The following is a 17,776-nucleotide window of genomic DNA, read 5'->3' as shown; positions in this document are numbered from 1 at the left end:
GTGCGCTGTCCCCAGAGGTGGAGTCTACAGAGACAGGCAGGCTTCCTTGAGCTGCTGTGAGCTCCACCCAGTTCGAGCTTCCCAGCAGCTTTGTTTACCTACTTAAGCCTCAGCAATGGCGGGCGCCCCTCCCCCAGCCTCTCTGCTGCCTTGCGGATAGATCGCCGCAGACTGCTGTGTTAGCAGTGAGGGAGGCTCCGTGGGTGTGGGACCCTCCCGCCCAGGTGTGAGATATATTCTCCTGGTGTGCCTGTTTCCTTAAAGCGCAGTATTGGGGTGGGAGTTACCCGATTTTCCAGGTGTTGTGTGTCTCAGTTCCCCTGGCTAGGAAAACGGATTTCCTTCCCCCTTGCGCTTCCAGGTGAGGCAATGCCTCGCCCTGCTTCAGCTCTCGCTGGTCAGGCTGCAGCAGCTGACCAGCACCGATTGTCCGGCACTCCCTAGTGAGATGACCCCAGTACCTCAGTTGAAAATGCAGAAATCACCGGTCTTCTGTGTCGCTCGCGCTGGGAGTTGGAGACTGGAGCTGTTCCTATTTGGCCATCTTGCTCCGCCCCCTCTCCTTAGTCTTTCTAGAGCACAGGTCAACAGATGTTTACAACTCCAGTCCCCATGATCTGAGTCAAGGTCCCAATGGGGATCCATACTGGGGATGTCTTGCTGACTGGTAGGGAATTTGTCTCTTTCTTCGGCTGTCATTCTGTCATTTACTTGACTAAGATACCAGGTATCTCCAAACTCTCAGGCTTCAGCTAAAGGTGCATTATTTTCATTAAAGGCCAGGGTTTGATATAACAGTAGCATGACATCTCTCCAAGTGAGGTCGAAGGTTTGCCCTAGACCCTGTGGGACATCTTTGTACCTATCAGGATCATCTGAAAACTTCCCCAGGTCTGCCCTGATCTGCTTTAAATCAGAGAGGGAGAAGGGGACATGTACCCGGGTTGGGCCAAATTCCCCTCCCCCTACAGCTTGAAGGGGACATAACTGATAGCCTGGGGGGGAGTTTGTGGTGCTTTGACGATTTCTTTGCTTATTTCCTTCTGGGCAGGGGAGATTAGAGGAGGATTATCATTAATAGGAAGGGGAGCTATAGGGAGGCTAGGATATTGGGGTAAGCTGAGAAGTCCTCCAGTGGGATGTAAATTGTAAGCTTTGCATAGTTGTGTATTCTCCCTCAATGAAAAGAAAGCTTGGACATAAGATATTTCACTCCATTTGCCTTCCCTCTTACAGAAAAGGTCAAGCTGCAGTATACTATTGTAATTTGTACTTCCCTCAGGTGGCCATTTTTCCCCATCAGAGAGAAAATATTGGGGCCAAGCCATAGTGCAGAAAAAAATGAGTTGCCTCTTTTTCAGGGTTTGTGGGTCAAAGTGGTCCCAATGACTTAGGATGCATTTCAAGGGTGAGCCTGTTGATGCCTGAGTGTTTCCCATCTGAAAGACAAAACCACCCACAGTTTTGGTTTGTTTTGTTTCTCCCCCACCCAAGAACCCACAATGGTCCCTGGACCCTGCTGATTGGAATAGTTGTGCTCACTGACGCAGCAGCAGAAGCAACCCCTGCCTAAGAACCCGCAATGGTCCCTGGACCCTGCTGATCGGAATAGTTGCGCTCACCAACGCAGCAGCAGAAATACTAGTTTTCCTCCCAGAACACATGGGGGACCAAGGAAGGTCGGATTTAGTGGCCCTTACTGATGCATTCTCAAAAACCTGCACCCTTGCCTGTCCTCCTAGACCACAAGGAGGAGCGAGAAGAATCAGATTTAGTGGCCCTTACTGACGCATTCTCGAAAACCTGTTAGAGTCCTAAGCATTCTCCTGTTAGTATTGGGACTTTACCCATGTCCTATAAAGATGTTATGCCCCAAAAATGAAGTGGAGGGCCATACCCTGAGGGAAGGAAGGGATCTCCAGAGTTGGAATAGTGACATCTTTTGTCCTCACTTATATGAATAGGAAGGATACAATTTCTGAGGCTCCCCATATCCTAGCTTCACGAATAGATTTTGTTAGGCCCGCTTGTCTGAGGAAGGATCCTAAAATTCTAGATAGTCCCCCCTATGATGGGGCTTTGGGCAAAAATTATGTCTTTCTGATTGGTGAGCCAGGGTGCCTAAAGAAGGTAACAGAGTCTTGGAGTTTATACTAGAAGTCATTCTTATAGGAGAAACTAGAAAAGCACTAGAGAGAGGAAGCAATTTTTAGAAGCAGGACTAACCTCAGAGAAGAGAGGCGAGAGGAAGTTTGTCTGACAGGCATTAGGACCCAGGGGGCAAGGGTCAGAATAGATAGGATAGATGGGCAAGTCTTGCTTGGGTGACATGCCTTTGAGAGTTCTGCTCATGGCTGCAGGGTCAACCAACTTGTTGTCGGGACCCCGGAGCTACATGGCTTTCCTCTCTGTTGACCCTCGGCTCAGCCCAGAGGTACAGGAAAAGCAGAAGCTGGTTCTAGGCAAACCAACGCTCCCAAATCTGAAGTGTCAGGGGTTGTTAGAGAGCCCTTTCCCAGAAAGCCTGACACCTGTGTCTTTACCTCGGCAGCCGCGCTAGTTGTTTTTAATTGGCCGACACGTGCCCGGTATTTAGCCCCCGAATTCTAAGAAAAAACAGGACAGAACAGCAAGCGAAAGGAGTCCGATGATACTCACTGCTTGGCAATAGGTGATAGTCTCACCGCTTGGCGATAGTCTCACTGCTTGGCAATAGGTGGTAGTCTCACCGCTTGGTGATAGGCGATAGTCTCTTCATGGTCACCAAAATGTGTCTGGAATTGGTGGGTTCTTGGTCTCACTGACTTCAAGAATGAAGCCGTGGACCCTCGCGGTGAGTGTTACAGTTCTTAAGGATGGTGCGTCTGGAGTTTGTTCCTTCTGATGTTTGGACGTGTTTGGAGTTTCTTCCTTCTGGTGGGTTCGTGGTCTTGCTGGCCTCAGGAGTGAAGCTGCAGACCTTCGCGGTGAGTGTTACAGCTCATAAAGGTGGCGTGGACCCAAAGAGTGAGCAGGAGCAAGATCTATTGCAAAGAGCAAAAGAACAAAGCTTCCACAATGTGGAAGGGGACCCGAAGGGGTTGCTGCTGCTGGCTCGGGCAGCCTGCTTTTAATCCCTTATCTGGCCCCACCCACATCCTTCTGATTGGTCCATTTTACAAAGAGCTGATTGGTCCGTTTTGACAGGGTGCTGATTGGCCCGTTCACAATCCCTGAGCTAGACACAGCACCCACTGGTGCATTCACAGTCCTCCAGCCAGACACAAAAGTTCTCCAAGTCCTCACCAGATTCACTAGACACAGAGCACCCACCAGTGCATCTATAAACCTTAAGCCAGACACAGAGCCCGATGGGTGAGTTCACAAACCCTGAGCTAGACACAGAGCACCCATCAGTGCATCTACAATCCCCCAGTCAGACGCAAAGGCTCTCCAAGTCCCCACCAGACCCAGGAGCCGAGCTGGCTTCACCTAGTGGACTCCACACCAGGGCCGCAGGCGGAGCTGCTCGCCAGTCCCATGCCATGTGCCTGCACTTCTCAGCGCCTCTGGGTGGTCAATGGGACTGGTCACTGCAGAGCAGGGGGCGTCAGTCGTCCAGGAGGTTCAGGCCCAACAGGAGCCCATGGCGGTGGGGAGGCTCAGGCATGGCTGACTGCAGGTCCTGAGCCCTGCCCCCTGGGGAGGTAGCTGAGGCCCAGCAAGAATTCCAGCACAGCTGGCGGGCCAGCGCTGCTGGGGGACCTGGCACACCCCCACAGCAGCCACCAGCCAGGGCGCCCAGCCCCTCACTACCCGGGCCAGCAGCACTGTCTGGCCACTCCGAGTGTAAGGCCCACGGAGCCCATGCCCACCCGGAACTTGCACTGGCCCGCAAGTGCCTTGCACGGCCTTGGTTCCCGCCTGTGTCTCTCCCTCACACCTCCTCGCAAGCAGAGATAGCTGGCTCCGGCCTGGGCCAGCCCAGAGAGGGGCTCCCACAGTGCAGCAGTGGGCCAAAGGGCTCCTCAAGCACAGCCAGAGTGGACGCGGAGGCCGAGGAGACGCCAAGAGTGAGCAAGGGCCACCAGCATGCCGTCACCTCTCGTAGTCCCTATCTCTTTAAACAGACTGGGAAGGCAGGGAACTCATTTCAGCCTGATATATGGTTTGTTTACTTTTAAAGGCAAGACAAAGGTAGTTTGTGAAAATTTTAAAATAAAACGTATTGCTGTTAATCAGAAGCAATTGTACTGGAAATGATATTTTACTTCTGCACCTCATCCACTTCCCAGATTGCTTTTTCATCTGAGTTCTCCCTATGTAAGACCTGCTCCTCTTTCCTCCCTAGACCCCCATGTACATAATCTTCCCATGTCACTGCTTCTTGTTTCTGTTAATTTCATTTTCTGTTCTTTCATTTGTTCCATACATGTAGCCTTGATTCAGGGATGGCCATGGCCTCACATACTGTATTCAGGGTGTCTATCTTTTAAGAGAAGAATCAAGAAGAATAGAGACTATAATGAACTTCTTGCTGGCCTAGCTAGGCCTGAGAGGGGGTGAAGTGCAAGAGTCAAATTCTTTGGCTGCCATTTTGATCAGAGCCATCCCAAATGAAGCAGGGCAGTTGTCACAGGCTTCAAAGGGCTTTACTAATTTGACCAGATAACTGGCCAGTGACTCACTGAGACAGGGTTGGCGATAGAGAAATGGTATTTCTTTGGCCAGTACTATAAAAAGACCCAAGGCTTATATGCATACATGCTGTACATTCATCCAATGCCACCCATCCTCACCCCTATGAAGGCAATGCCGGAGAGGTTACCCTTTTCCTACAGTATACTCAAGTTACTTATTTTCTGATTTTTTCTCTCTTTTTAGGCTACACTAGATGTTCATTTAAAATGGATTTCTTCTGCCTGTGAGGGTTAGAGGTTAGGGTGGGGTGGTACACAGTGTGATTTGCCCTGCCTCAGTCCACCACCTCCTGGGGATGGCCTGACCTGGATAATCATTTTTAGCCTGGTATTTCCTGGGCATGGGCCAGGGGCTGAGGCCAGCAGCAGAGAGGCTAAGATGGCACAGGCTCCCTGTCAGATTTGGTAGTGATGAATTTTCACTGGGGAACAAAATGGCTGTTTCTAACTTCTTTAAATTTGAAACACTGCAGAGACTATCATCTTAGTAATTAAAATATATTGAGGAGAAAGGCTACTTAAATCCCTCAATGACTGGAATTCTGTAAGATATTTTAAGAAAGGTAATATCCCTGGTTAACAGGTTTTTTGTTTGTTTGTTTTGAGATGGAATCTTGCTGTGTCACCAGGCTGGAGTGCAGTGACGCAATCTCGGTTCACTGCAACCTCGGCCTCCCGGGTTCAAGCAATTCTCCTGCTTCAGCCTCCTGAGTAGCTGGGACTACAGGCACGCGCCACCATGCCCAGCTAATTTTTGAATTTTTAGTAGAGACAGGGTTTCACCATGTTGGCCAGGCTGGTCTCGATCTCAGCTGTGTTTCTAAAAGTGCTTGTACAAATTATAATTTCAACTTCCAACAAAATATTTATATGATCAAAATAGACTCATTTTTATTTTTATCAGAACAGACTCATTTATATTTAGGAGCATTTATTTCTATGAAAACAACGTGCCTTTGCCTTAGAAAACAAAAACAAAATAAAATAAAACAATTTATCCTTTCAAGGGATTTCTTTTAGAGAATCTCTGCAGCTACTTGTAGTTGTACAAATGGTCCCCTACTTTCTCTGTGCTCCCCTCCTCATAGGGGCTGATGAGCCCCCATGAGTTAAGAGGTGTGTGTTGAGTATCTTAGCTTTGAACTTGAAATATATTTTCTCATAGATATAGCACCATAAACTATGAAATAAACTATCAATTTAAATTTTCTAGTTACAGATTAAAATAGGTTTTGTGGGCTGGCTTGGAAATATATTTACTATTTACAATATAATATCTCTCAAAAAATTATTATTTTTTTTTTTTTTAAGGAGATGGGGGTTGGCACTGAAAGTTCCAAGCTTCTAATCATGGCTTAGTCCTTCTGGTAACCAGCCTCCATCCAGAAGCCCACCAAGAGATACTTCATTAAAACAGAAGATGCTCTTATCACCCAGGAATTCATTAGGAGCTCTATGTCAGGAACCAGGGAGAAAGGCCAATTTCAGAACAAAAGTGAATTTGAGGAAGAGGTCTGCTAAAAGACTCAAGATTGACTTATGAAGGGGTACTATCTCAAAAGTTCTTTGTAACTAATATTCTGAGAGAGGCCAGGCATGGTGGCTCACGCCTGTAATCCCAACACTTTGAAAGGCTGAGGTGGGAGAATTGCTTAAGGCCAGCAGTTCAAGACCACCCTGGCTAATACAGTGAAACCCCATCTCTTTTGGTACAAAAGTGAATTTGATGGCCGGGCACAGTGGCTCACGCCTGTAATCCCAGCACTTTGGGAGGCCGAGGCGGGCGGATCACAAGGTCAGGAGATCGAGACCACGGTGAAACCCCGTCTCTACTAAAAATACAAAAAATTAGCCGAGCACGGTGACGGGCGCCTGTAGTCCCAGCTATTTGGGAGGCTGAGGCAGGAGAATGGCAGGAACCCAGGAGGCAGAGCTTGCAGTGAGCCGAGATCGTGCCACTGCACTCCAGCCAGGGGGACAGAGCGAGACTCCATCTCAAAAAAAAAAAAGTGAATTTGAATTTTAACTCCTCCCATATTGCATGGTCATAAGTTTGAAAAGTATGGCTTGTGAACTAGTAAGGAAATTCACTAGGAGCTCTATGTCAGGAAGCAGGCAGAGAGGCCAAATTTCAGAACAAAAGATGCACATAGTATCCCTATCATTCACCATAACAAAGGTTTTAGGAGCTCTGTGCCAGAAAACAGGGATAGAAACTAAATATATATATTTTGGGGGACACTTTATCTTCAGAGATAACCATAGTTGCGTGAGATAGGAAAATCAAACTGTTTTCTACTCTGACACTCACCACTCAATTCTTGTGATACCACATACCATGCAATTCTCCACAAGATACCAATAGTATACCCTATAATTTAATTCAATTCTGACACTATCTGTCTGGAGTTAGAGTAAGATTCCATAGGCTGACAGCTCAGTTCCACAAAACTGCCCCACTTCAGATACCAGTCATAAGTCCCAGCTATATGTGCTTCTGACTGACCAGCTATAAATTGGGGTTCCCATAACCCCCTCGTCGTGTTCCATAATCTAGGATGACTCACTGAACTCAGGGAAACTATTATGTTTACCCATTTATTATAAAGAATATCACAAAGGGTATAGATGGACAGCCAGATGGAGGAGATGCATAGGGCAAGGCATGTGGAAAGGGACACAGAGCAGCCATGCCCTCTTTAGGCATACCACCCCCCAGACACCTCCACATATTCAGCAACCCAGAAGTTCACCAAATCCCACAGTCCAAGGATTTTTATGAAGTCAATTTTTGACTCAGTCTCCACCCTTCCCAAAGGATGGGAGTTGGAACTGAAAGTTCCAAGCTTCTAATCATGGCTTAGTCCTTCTGGTAACCAGCCTCCATCCAGAAGCCCACCAAGAGATACTTCATTAGAACAGAAGATGCTCTTATCACCCAGGAAATTCACTAGGAGCTCTATGTCAGGAACCAGGCAGAGAGGCCAAATTTCAGAACAAAAGATGCACATAGTATCCCTATCACTCACCATAACAAAGGTTTTAGGAGTTCTGTGCCAGAAAACAGGGATAGAAACTAAATATATATTTCTTATTATATCTTAATAGTCATCTGTGAATACCAAGAACAAGTTATATTTACCGTTAACTTCAAGATCCTTCTTTGCAGAAGCCATATGTGAATAAAATGGCAAATAAAAATACTATGAAAACATCTGGTCTTCCAGCTAAAATATTACCATATACACAGTTGTACAAACATTCAGGCTTGTCACAGCACCTTCCAAGCCACTGGCCACTGGAAACCTCGCAATACAAACCTCATGATATTCCCTGTGACATGGGCAGGAGTTAGGTGTGCATGTATTGTATCACCTCTATACACTCAGAGTAGGGAAAGCTCGATAATGGGCTATTTACAAAGAAGGCCCTATGGTATAAAATGTTTTGAAGTAACTGTGGCCAAATGAATTTTTAGAGATGGTGTTAAATGGGACTTTGAGAAAGGGAAGGTCAAAAGAGATGGTCAAGAGGAAATCCTTCAGCTAAAGGATTTAGAGGTCTTGTGAGTGTCTTTGTTCCTCAAGGAAAAGGAATTGCTTTCATTAGATTCAAGCTGCTGACCTTTCACCTTCAGAGCAAAGGTAATAATCAGTCAGCTACAGAGGTAAGCCCCTTCTATTAAATTTTACTTAAGTTTCTTTCATTTTCTTTCAGTTTTATCCAAGTATGAAAACCAGATTACTATTTTCACTGACTACCTAGAAGAATATCCAGATACAGATGAGCTGGTATGGATCTTAGGGAAGCAGCATCTCCTTAAAACAGGTAAGATTTGGTAGCATTTGTCTGTAAGAACCCAGATGAGGTAGGCACCTGTGGTTCAGGGTTTGTACTTTTTCTTCTTGGGTTGGCAGAGCATTTTCTTGCTTAATGTTAATGCTACTCTGAGGTGGATTTACCTTGTAGTCAAGGGAGCTTAAGTCTCAGAACCTTTGCTTGGACAGGCCCCTTCCAAGGCCCTGAAAGGCCCTAGTAGTATGTTTACATGGTTATAGGTTTTTGCACAATTTGCACAGGTATATATTTTTATTCTGTTCCTTAAATGAGAATCCCCAAATTCTAGAAGCCTTGGGTTTCAAAAAACACGGACCCACTCCTGGTATCACTAACCAGTCTCTAGCCTTTCGTGATTGGGCTACATATTTATTACTCTCACATGCTTCTCTGGCCAGATAAAAACACTCAGGGACTTCTAGATAACCCATGGATCTCAGAAACAATATCAGACCTAGTAAGTTTTTCTTATGTTTTAGATCTTTTGCTGACCGTAGCACTGTCTCAGTTTATTCTGATTTTGTATAGAACTTTTAGCCACTACAGCTAGATGGAAAGGAGGCTTTAATTTTTCTTTCTTACCATTACATTCTTATAGATTGGGAAAGAAAGACCTTTTAACCTGAAACTGCTAACAACCCAGCACCCAGATAAAGCCAGAGCTTGGAAAGAGGCAGCTCTGAGATTTGTATCTTTCTGAGGAGACATCCTCTTCAGAGGCCCTCACTTAGCTTGGAGGAAGGAACAGGAAGAGGCTGATGAAAAGGCAGGAGAGGAAGTTAGGCATTGTCAGCTCCTCCTGAGCCTGGCTCATTATTTTGATTGGAGAATTGTGAACAGTGGAAAGCCGGGAGCTAGCGATTAGGAGACCTTTTTTATTTAGACTCTGCTAACTCAGGTAAGTCACTTTCTCTTTCTGGATCTTAACTTCCTTCAGTGGTACTTAAAATGAGGGGATTGGAGGGAATCTTCTAATTCTGCATTCCATGACAACAGGAATCCCCAGGTTGCCACATCCACTCATATTCAAATGTTAAATTGGGAAGTGCCTTTCAAAGTGAAATCACTGTTAAAATGTCCATGCAACTTTCCCAGCATAAAGCCACACAGGAACGCATAAAGACTGTCAGAGGCAGAAGTGAGGGTGTGGACATTTAAGAGGACGGGTATATAACAGCTAACATTTGTCATAGGTTCACTGCATACTATTCACGATGTAAGCACTTTACGTGTATTATCTTTTGAATACTCACAACTCAATGAAGTAGGTACTATAATTCTCCCCATATATGGATGAGGAAACTGAAGCCCGGAGAGGTTAAGTTAACCAGCTTACACGGCTGGTAAGTAGCAGAGTCAGGGTTCAAACCCAATCAAAGTATGACTTCAGGTGTCTTACTATTAACCATTATACATCTGCTTCCCTGAATGTGCTAGGCACTGGGGCATGGAAGGGAGGGAAAATACAGATAGCTCAACTTTTCGACTTCCTCCAAAGAAAAGGAAGACAGAAAAGAGAAACTATTGGCCCAAAGTAGATTTCCCTTTGTTCTTTTTAAGTGCAGTGACTATAAATTCTATACAGAATATAATACAGACATGTTGTTGAGAAGAGGGAGAGAGGTGACTAAGAAAGACAGTCACATCTAAGTACAGATAAAAATGTGGAAGCCATATTTGTGGCCCATCAAAGTAAATTTATGTCATAAATACAAGAAAGCATGCTTTTAAAAAGACACAAAAACATTTGTGATATTATATATGCATTTAGATTGTAAGTGCCAGTTGCACTAGGTGCTATAGATACATTTCTTACACACCTAATTTGCTTAGTAGGGCATTTCCTTTTTATTTAAAGATGCATGTGTGCATGCATAGACACACATGCGCACACACAAACAAGCCAAACAATAGTTTTTGTTTTGTTTTATTTTGTTTTGCTTGCGGCAAGGTCTCTCTGTTACTCAGGCTAGAGTACAGTGGTGATCATAGCTCACAGCAGCCTCGAACTCCTGGACTCAAGTGATCCTCATACCTCATTTTTTTGTAGAGATGGGGTCTCACTATGTTGTCCAGGCTGGTCTTCAATTCCTGGCCTCAAGCAATCTCCTTGTCTCAGTCTCCCAAAGCACTGGGATTAGAGATGTGAGTCGCTGGGCCCAGCCAAACCTCTAGTTTTAGATAAGGGATGATGGGTGCTGATATAAGATCCAGCCAACCATCATTCAGGCTGGGGCTGATAGTCTTGTTAGTGGGTTCTCTAGGATCCTTAATTTGCTTATTCCTTGTCTTTTGGCAATGATCCCAGTGTTTGTAACTGTCAGGACTGTGGAATTCAGTGAAAAGATGACAGGAGCTACCCAATGTCATTACACCAGTCAAGTAGCTCTGGTCAAACCATAGGTTGGGTGAAATACTGAAATTATTTGGCTAAAATGAGAATGGGTTTCCTGTGAATTTACCTAGCCCCATAATAATGGAATTGACTGGTTATTTGAAATTAAGTTAGCAGCTGGCTCAGAAGTAAAGGTGGGTATTTTTAGATATGGTGATTTAATTTTAATTTTACATTTAATTACAGAAAAATCTAAGCTGTTGTCTGATATAAGTGCTCGTCTATGGTTTACATACAGAAGGAAATTTTCACCAATTGGTAGGTATATCATTGTTTTACTGTGCTTTGTTCCTTGTGGATAGCTTGCCTGAGGTTATCAGTGACTTCATAGAAACCTCAGAATTAATAGCTCACTATAGCAAAGAATTTGATTTAGGGGACTAGGTAAACCTTACACTTCATCCAAAAGTTTCATTGCTAAAGTATCCTTTCACGTATGGCTCTATGGCATTGAGGGGTTATGACTGTATACTTTTGACCCCACCTCCAAGTGTTCAGGCACCAGATGATATTACTTGTTATACTTTTGAGATTAAGGGGAAAAATCACATAAGCCTTTAATTTGTATAATATCTATTAAATTACAATCCACTGCATTGTGGAACTACTTGATTATTAATGAAAATTGTGTCTTGAAAGAAAGAAAATAATTTATTTGGGTTTTTTTCCCCTTTATGACATGAAAGCACCTTGCCATTGAGAGACAAATTACAGTAGTTTCCTTGGAACTAATTCTAGGCTGTTACCAGCTGTCAACTAGAAAAAAGGACAATTCAATAGGTGAAGTGAATGTGCTGTTTTCATAAAGGATATACAACACATTTGCAAGTAGGGTGGCTACTTCCTAGTATCATGGCCCTGTAGGAAAAGGACCTACAAATAGTGAAATTTACTGTTCTAAGAGGACACTAGAATGAAATCAACCTTTCTGTTCAGTGCCAAAAATGAAGGTCACACAGACTTTTCCTTTCTTTTTTTTTTTCTCTCCCCAGAAATACACCAGTCAGTAACAAACAAAAGAACAATGTTTAGTAACCAGTGGTTCTGAACTGTTAACTTTCTCTGGCTGTGGAGCTCTTTGCAAGGCTGGAAAATATTTCTAATTTTACTCTGCCAATATTTTGGCAATAGATGATCTCTTCTTTATGTGGGCCTCATTGCATCTTTTCCCTACTAATCTGGCCAATAATCCCCGCATTAGCAACAATCAAAAGGCACCCCTTCCAGGTCATAAATTGACTCCCTCCTTCCCATCTTGTTATTGTAACTTTCCTTCAGTCCCCACAACTAAAAGAAAGGGGTGACCACCTTGACCCACTTGTCTTACAAGATTGATGACCCCCTTTGAAGTTAGTCTTCTGAGATCGTGCTTATAGCATATTTTTCCATTTCCACACTGGGAAAAGAAAACAATGAAAACAACATACCCTGTCTGCCATACAAGTTATCTGATTTCATTGGCCCCTTGGAAAAGAATATTGAGCTCACCCTGGCCTCATATGTGGGATTTTCTTTGCAGAAGGTGTTCTTAAAATAGAACCTGTTGTCTTATTTCATTTATTAACTAATTTTATACCTTTTAAAGATACATTTCTAATTCATTAATATGGGTTTAAATTATGATCATACTCAAAACATCAAGTATTTGTGTCATCCTCTATGGGTTCTAGAACACTTTCACAGATATTCTCTCAGTTCTTACAATACTCACTGATAGTAGGCAGAGTATGTACTATTATGTTCAGCCTATAGATGAGATTTAGATTAGATAACTAGAGACTGGTCTTCTGATGCCTCATCTAGGGATCTTTCCCCTATTTTACAATGTCCTTCTTGCTGTTCAGATCTTCATAATATATATTCAGAATAGTCATGAGCCTTCCAAATCTCTTTGACCATTTTGATGATTGCCTTTGGTAGTATTTGTTCTTTACCTAAGTAAGACTGGCTTCCCTGAGAATTTCAGGGCCATGCAAGTGAGCTATGCAAGGCAAGGTTTGGGTCTGGCAGATGATGACATGGAATGGTCTAAGGGTTGGTATTCATACATGGCAGTCACCTACCAAAATTGCATGTATACCTAGAAGTCTTCAAGCAGAAAACATAAGGGACACATTTAGTTCATTTGCTTGTTTTATGTTTGGCCGTAGAACTTGTTTTGGTTGACTCAGTACTATGTTTGCAAGTTCCAACTGTATACCCAAATCTTGTTTGATCTGTGGGTATATCTGTCACCTCGCTTTTCAGAGTATATATATTTGCCTGTCTTGTGTGAGTCCCAAGTATGCTGATGTTTCAGGAAAGGACAATTTGAGGAACCCATATTCATCCCTTCCATTTTGCCAACAGGGGGAACGGGCCCTTCATCAGATGCTGGTTGGGGATGTATGCTACGCTGTGGACAGATGATGCTGGCTCAAGCCCTTATCTGTAGACACTTGGGAAGGGGTGAGTTAAATTTGTTTTATAAACTTTCTCAGAGACCTCTGCAGTGTCACTTGCTACTATTGATTTAGTTTGATGCTGAGCCTTGGGAACACTCAGTAATAAACTTGCAGGTCTTAAAATGCTCTCTGCAAGCTCAAGTGGTGGGGCTGACAAGTCAACAAAGCCCCTCATAAGAAGGAAACAGCTAGTGTTTCCTTGTGAGTCACCAAGCCAGGGAGTTATTTTCCTGGGACAGAACTGAACATTGAGGGAGGTGTGTCATTTATCCTTTCCATCTTTGCTATTGTTTGAGTAAGTCCTTAGAAATGCAAGATAACAAAGGCAGCAGGAAGAAGGGTGTGGTGGTAAGTCTGTTTCTTGACCTCGTTTAAGATATCTGCCTGGTGAAGGATGTAAGTGACCTAAAGGAAGTGCATAGAGGGAGCTGGTACTATTTTGGTTTTGGTTCACTAAGGATGTCCAGCTGATGATGAAGGAATCTTTAAATTTGCTTCCTTGGGAGGACGTTCAATTAAGAGCCTTCTGATAATGGTTGTTGGAACTCTTTTTTTTTTTTTTTTTTTTTTTGAGTCAGAGTTTCGCTCTGTTTCCCAGGTTGGAGTGCAGTGGCGCGATCTTGGCTCACTGCAACCTGTGACCCCCGGGTTCAAGCGATTCTCCGCCTCAGCCTCCTGAGTAGCTGGAATTATAGGTGCCTGTCACCATGCCTGGACGCCTGGCTGATTTTTGTAATTTTAGTAGAAATGGGGTTTTGCCATGTTGGCCAGTCTGATCTTAAACTCCTGACCTCAGATGATCCACCCGCCTCGGCCTCCCAAAGTGCTAGGATTATAGGCATGAGCCACTGCACCTGGCTGGTTGTTGGAACTCTTGAGTCTTGCTTTCTTAAGACATGTACATGCTTCCCTATGGGCATCTGAAGGATGGGGTTGGCTGCATGCCAGTTCAGGCACTTAGGTGAAGGTCCATTTAGACTTGGGGATGAGAGAGTGAAAGGACACTTTGGATGAAATTGGGCTGCTGAACTCATTGGCTGTTGCTAATTGAGGTTCAGAAGTATAGAAACATCATTTTCCTTTTCCCACTGTGCAAACTCACAGATTTTGCTACAGCTTTCAGAGAGGATTGGAGAAGGGCCCAGGGAGGTTTCAGGGCTTATTGCCTTCTCTTCAGGGTTTGGGATATCCTGCTTGCCCTGGGTAGTATAATAATTTCCATTTTACAGATGAGGAAACCAAGGCTCAGGGAAGTGATGTGATTTACCCAGGGTAAAACAGCAAGAAATCAAAGATTTGGGGATAAAATAAAGATATTCCAACTCCTTGTCCAGTGATTTCCCTTGTTTGTACATGCTTCTTGGTATAGATCCATTCTCGCTATTTAATTTTTTTTTCATTTATAACACACTTCAAAATGATTATTTTGGAAGCAAGTTCTGGAAGTAGGGAGCAAACTGGAAAAAAAACAAACAAACTCCACAGTCAGCAGTTTCAATTGTTTTAATACAAAAGCAAGTAGCAGGAAGAAGTTGGAAATAGATCTTGTAGCTAAAATGCGTTAAAAGAGTAATTTTGTAAAGATGTCTTTTGGATTGTTTCCTATTCAGCTATTTTAAAATTAAGGTAGAGTATTCACTTACCATTGTCGTCAGCAAGTATTTAGTGGTATTAGCAGCCAGCTAATTAGGATTTCTCCAGACTTGGACAATTTGGTAGCTAATGAAAAGAAGTTGGATGTGGTTCCAACTTCTGAGGACTGTGCTGGATCCAAAGTTAAAAACTTTGGTTTTAGCAACACTAGAAGCAAAAAATAACTGAAGAGTCTTGAGATAATGGCCTTTGGCTTCAAGTGTAGTTCAGTTTTTATTTCAGACTCTCTCTAAAACCTCAGGAGAGAATTTGTCTTGGAAGCAAACTAAGCCTCAAAAATCTGTCCCATTGGACAGTGTTTCTAGAGCTGAGAGGATTGCAGTGATTACAGAGAGTTTTTGCAGTTGTCCTCAGTAAGTTACAAATGGCCTCTGTAGGATTTAGGGAGCTGTGCTGAAGGCACAGACGGTATCCGTACAGATGTAGTTATTTTGGCTTTGGTCTTAGGGAAACCTTGAACACCTGATAGCACAGTTATTTGTTTTCCCAAAGCTCAGCATGGACTTTTTAAAAGGTGGTGTAAAAACGACAGCATGCAATTTTTTTAAGCTTCCTTAGTTGTGAGCTGTGTATATTCCCCTGTGAACTGTTGTATATCAGAATAGCACTTCTTACCCGTGAGATCCTTTTGTCAATGCTGCCAAAATATAAGAGCAAAAGCCATTGCCGTCTATGTGGAGATGAGACGCTGTGGCATCTGGCTCATATATCAATGTACTGCCGGGCTTTGTGGTGACCTCCTGTTCACTGAGTAACTGGCCAGAAAGGCCTTTGTGACATTGTTTTTATATAATATTGATCCAGCTCTAGCCCTTGGGTTAAGTCAATTCCTTGGTCAACTTCTTGTTTTGCTTTTACTATATACCCAGTGAGTCTTTGAAAGCAATCACTTTCCAGATGTCTTTGTTATCAAAATGAAAGATACTTAGGAATGTTCTAACTTGATCATTCCTGCCTTCTAGATGTGGTGCCTTTGTTTTCCTTCTAACTTTGTAGTTACAATAAAAGTGCAGAGAGGTAATAAACAGTTATAAAAATGTTTCTAACCCATTTTTTTTTACTTAAAAAGACTGGAGCTGGGAGAAACAAAAAGAACAACCCAAAGAATACCAACGCATCCTACAGTGCTTCTTAGATAGAAAAGATTGTTGCTACTCTATCCATCAAATGGGTAAGGTCATAAATCAATAGTTTAAAGGCAGTGCCTATTCCTGTTCCTTCTCTTGCCTTGCCTTATATGTGGCTCCATTAAGTTGTCCATCTGCTTAATTATTTATACAAAAATTAGGAGTTTGTGGCTTACTGGAAGATCTTTTGCTAACATGTTAATTTTTTCCACATAAAAACAGCACAAATGGGTGTAGGAGAAGGGAAATCAATTGGAGAATGGTTTGGACCAAATACAGTTGCACAGGTGTTAAAGTAAGTAAAAGAGTCTGGCGCCTGCCTTATTCTGCTGTCTCCTATGCTTCCCTCCCTAGACAACTAAACCTCCCATCAACCTAGGTATTCTTGCAATCCCTCTAAGCTACTCTTCCCACTAAACCATCAAATATCTGTGCCATTTTGCTCAGATGGCTCTTTGAAATGTGTAAGCATGGATATCTGTCTTGGTATATCAGAGTTATATTCACTGGTAGCAGTATATGTGGCTGTATCCTAGGACTCATTCAGTGTCTCATGCTGCAGATTGATGCTCATGTGCCTGGGAGCCATTGGCCTGAGGGTCCCTTTGAAGCCAAAAGTTTCATACTAAGTGGTAGAGGCTAAGCCAGCCTAAGCAAGAAATGGACCCCCACAGGGCTCCTACGTGCACTACATAATATTTAAAATCCCTGTTCATTCAGCTTTTTCTTTGTACCTTTACTGTGCTAAGTTCTGGGTGTGCAGAAATAAACTTGACATAGTCCTTGCCTCAAGGAACTCACCAGCTATTGGGGGAGACAAACCCCAGGGAAGTCTTGGAATCAGTTTGTCATCTCATAGCAGACTCAAGGTGTCCCAGTGTGGTATTCCAGTTGTCTTGTTAAATACCAGAATTCACCTTCCACAGCAAGAGGCAAGGTGGAGAGGTCAGGACCAACTTTTTGAAAGCAAATGGGGGGAGTGATGTTAGTACTTACACCTGCAGACCACTTTACCTGTTGTCACTCTCCTTCCTAACAACCTATCACTGATGGAAACTCCATGAGGGCAGAGATTGTATTTATCTTGTTCACTCTGTAACACTAGCACATAGAACTGCCTGGCACGCGTAAGTACACAATAAATGCTTGATGAATAAATGAAAATGGCAGCCAGAATCTGGGGCCAGATTTAGGGATCAGAAGATTGAAACCTTCTGGCCTCCTTTGGTGTAGAACATTAAGCTCCTGGGCACTATAGGGGGACCTATTCCATGCAAAGTACAGATGGGACCCTGTTTCTATTACTAACCAGTCTTTAGTGAACTAGAAAGCTTTGGGAATGTGTCTATGAGGGGAGTGGCCTGGATTTTTTGGGGACCCAAGGAAAATCTGTATTGACTTTACTCCTTCCTAACAATGTAACCTCTCTGAGGCTGCTTTCTTGCCATAGTCAGAGTGCCTTTTGGGCATCACTGACTCTGCTGAGTGAAAATCTGGCAGTATTTCAGGAATCACTGTATGAACGTGGTGTGGAAAGTATAAGAGATTAGAATGGCTGTGCTGAGCCCAAAACCCAGCTTGAAATGGTTGGTGTTAAAACAACATCCTTCAGAATTTGCTTCTTTCCTCTAAATTTTAAGG

General features: G+C 43.5%; 1 protein-coding gene across 1 annotated transcript in view; it reads left to right on the top strand.

Annotated features, from left to right (window-relative positions):
* The window catches only part of ATG4A (autophagy related 4A cysteine peptidase), a 78,152-nt gene that overhangs the window by 41,257 nt on the left and 19,119 nt on the right, over window positions 1-17,776 (top strand). The window contains 5 exon segments of the mRNA XM_033201862.1: window positions 8,397-8,507; window positions 11,098-11,169; window positions 13,261-13,359; window positions 16,078-16,179; window positions 16,358-16,430. Of these exon segments, the coding sequence (XP_033057753.1) occupies window positions 8,397-8,507; window positions 11,098-11,169; window positions 13,261-13,359; window positions 16,078-16,179; window positions 16,358-16,430 (457 nt within the window).

This window comes from Trachypithecus francoisi, unplaced genomic scaffold (genome assembly GCF_009764315.1).
Source record: "Trachypithecus francoisi isolate TF-2019V2 unplaced genomic scaffold, Tfra_2.0 Lachesis_group6, whole genome shotgun sequence".
NCBI classification, from domain to species: domain Eukaryota; kingdom Metazoa; phylum Chordata; class Mammalia; order Primates; family Cercopithecidae; genus Trachypithecus; species Trachypithecus francoisi.
Note: the sequence above shows the minus strand (reverse complement) of the source record. Positions and strands in the feature narration are given on the sequence as shown.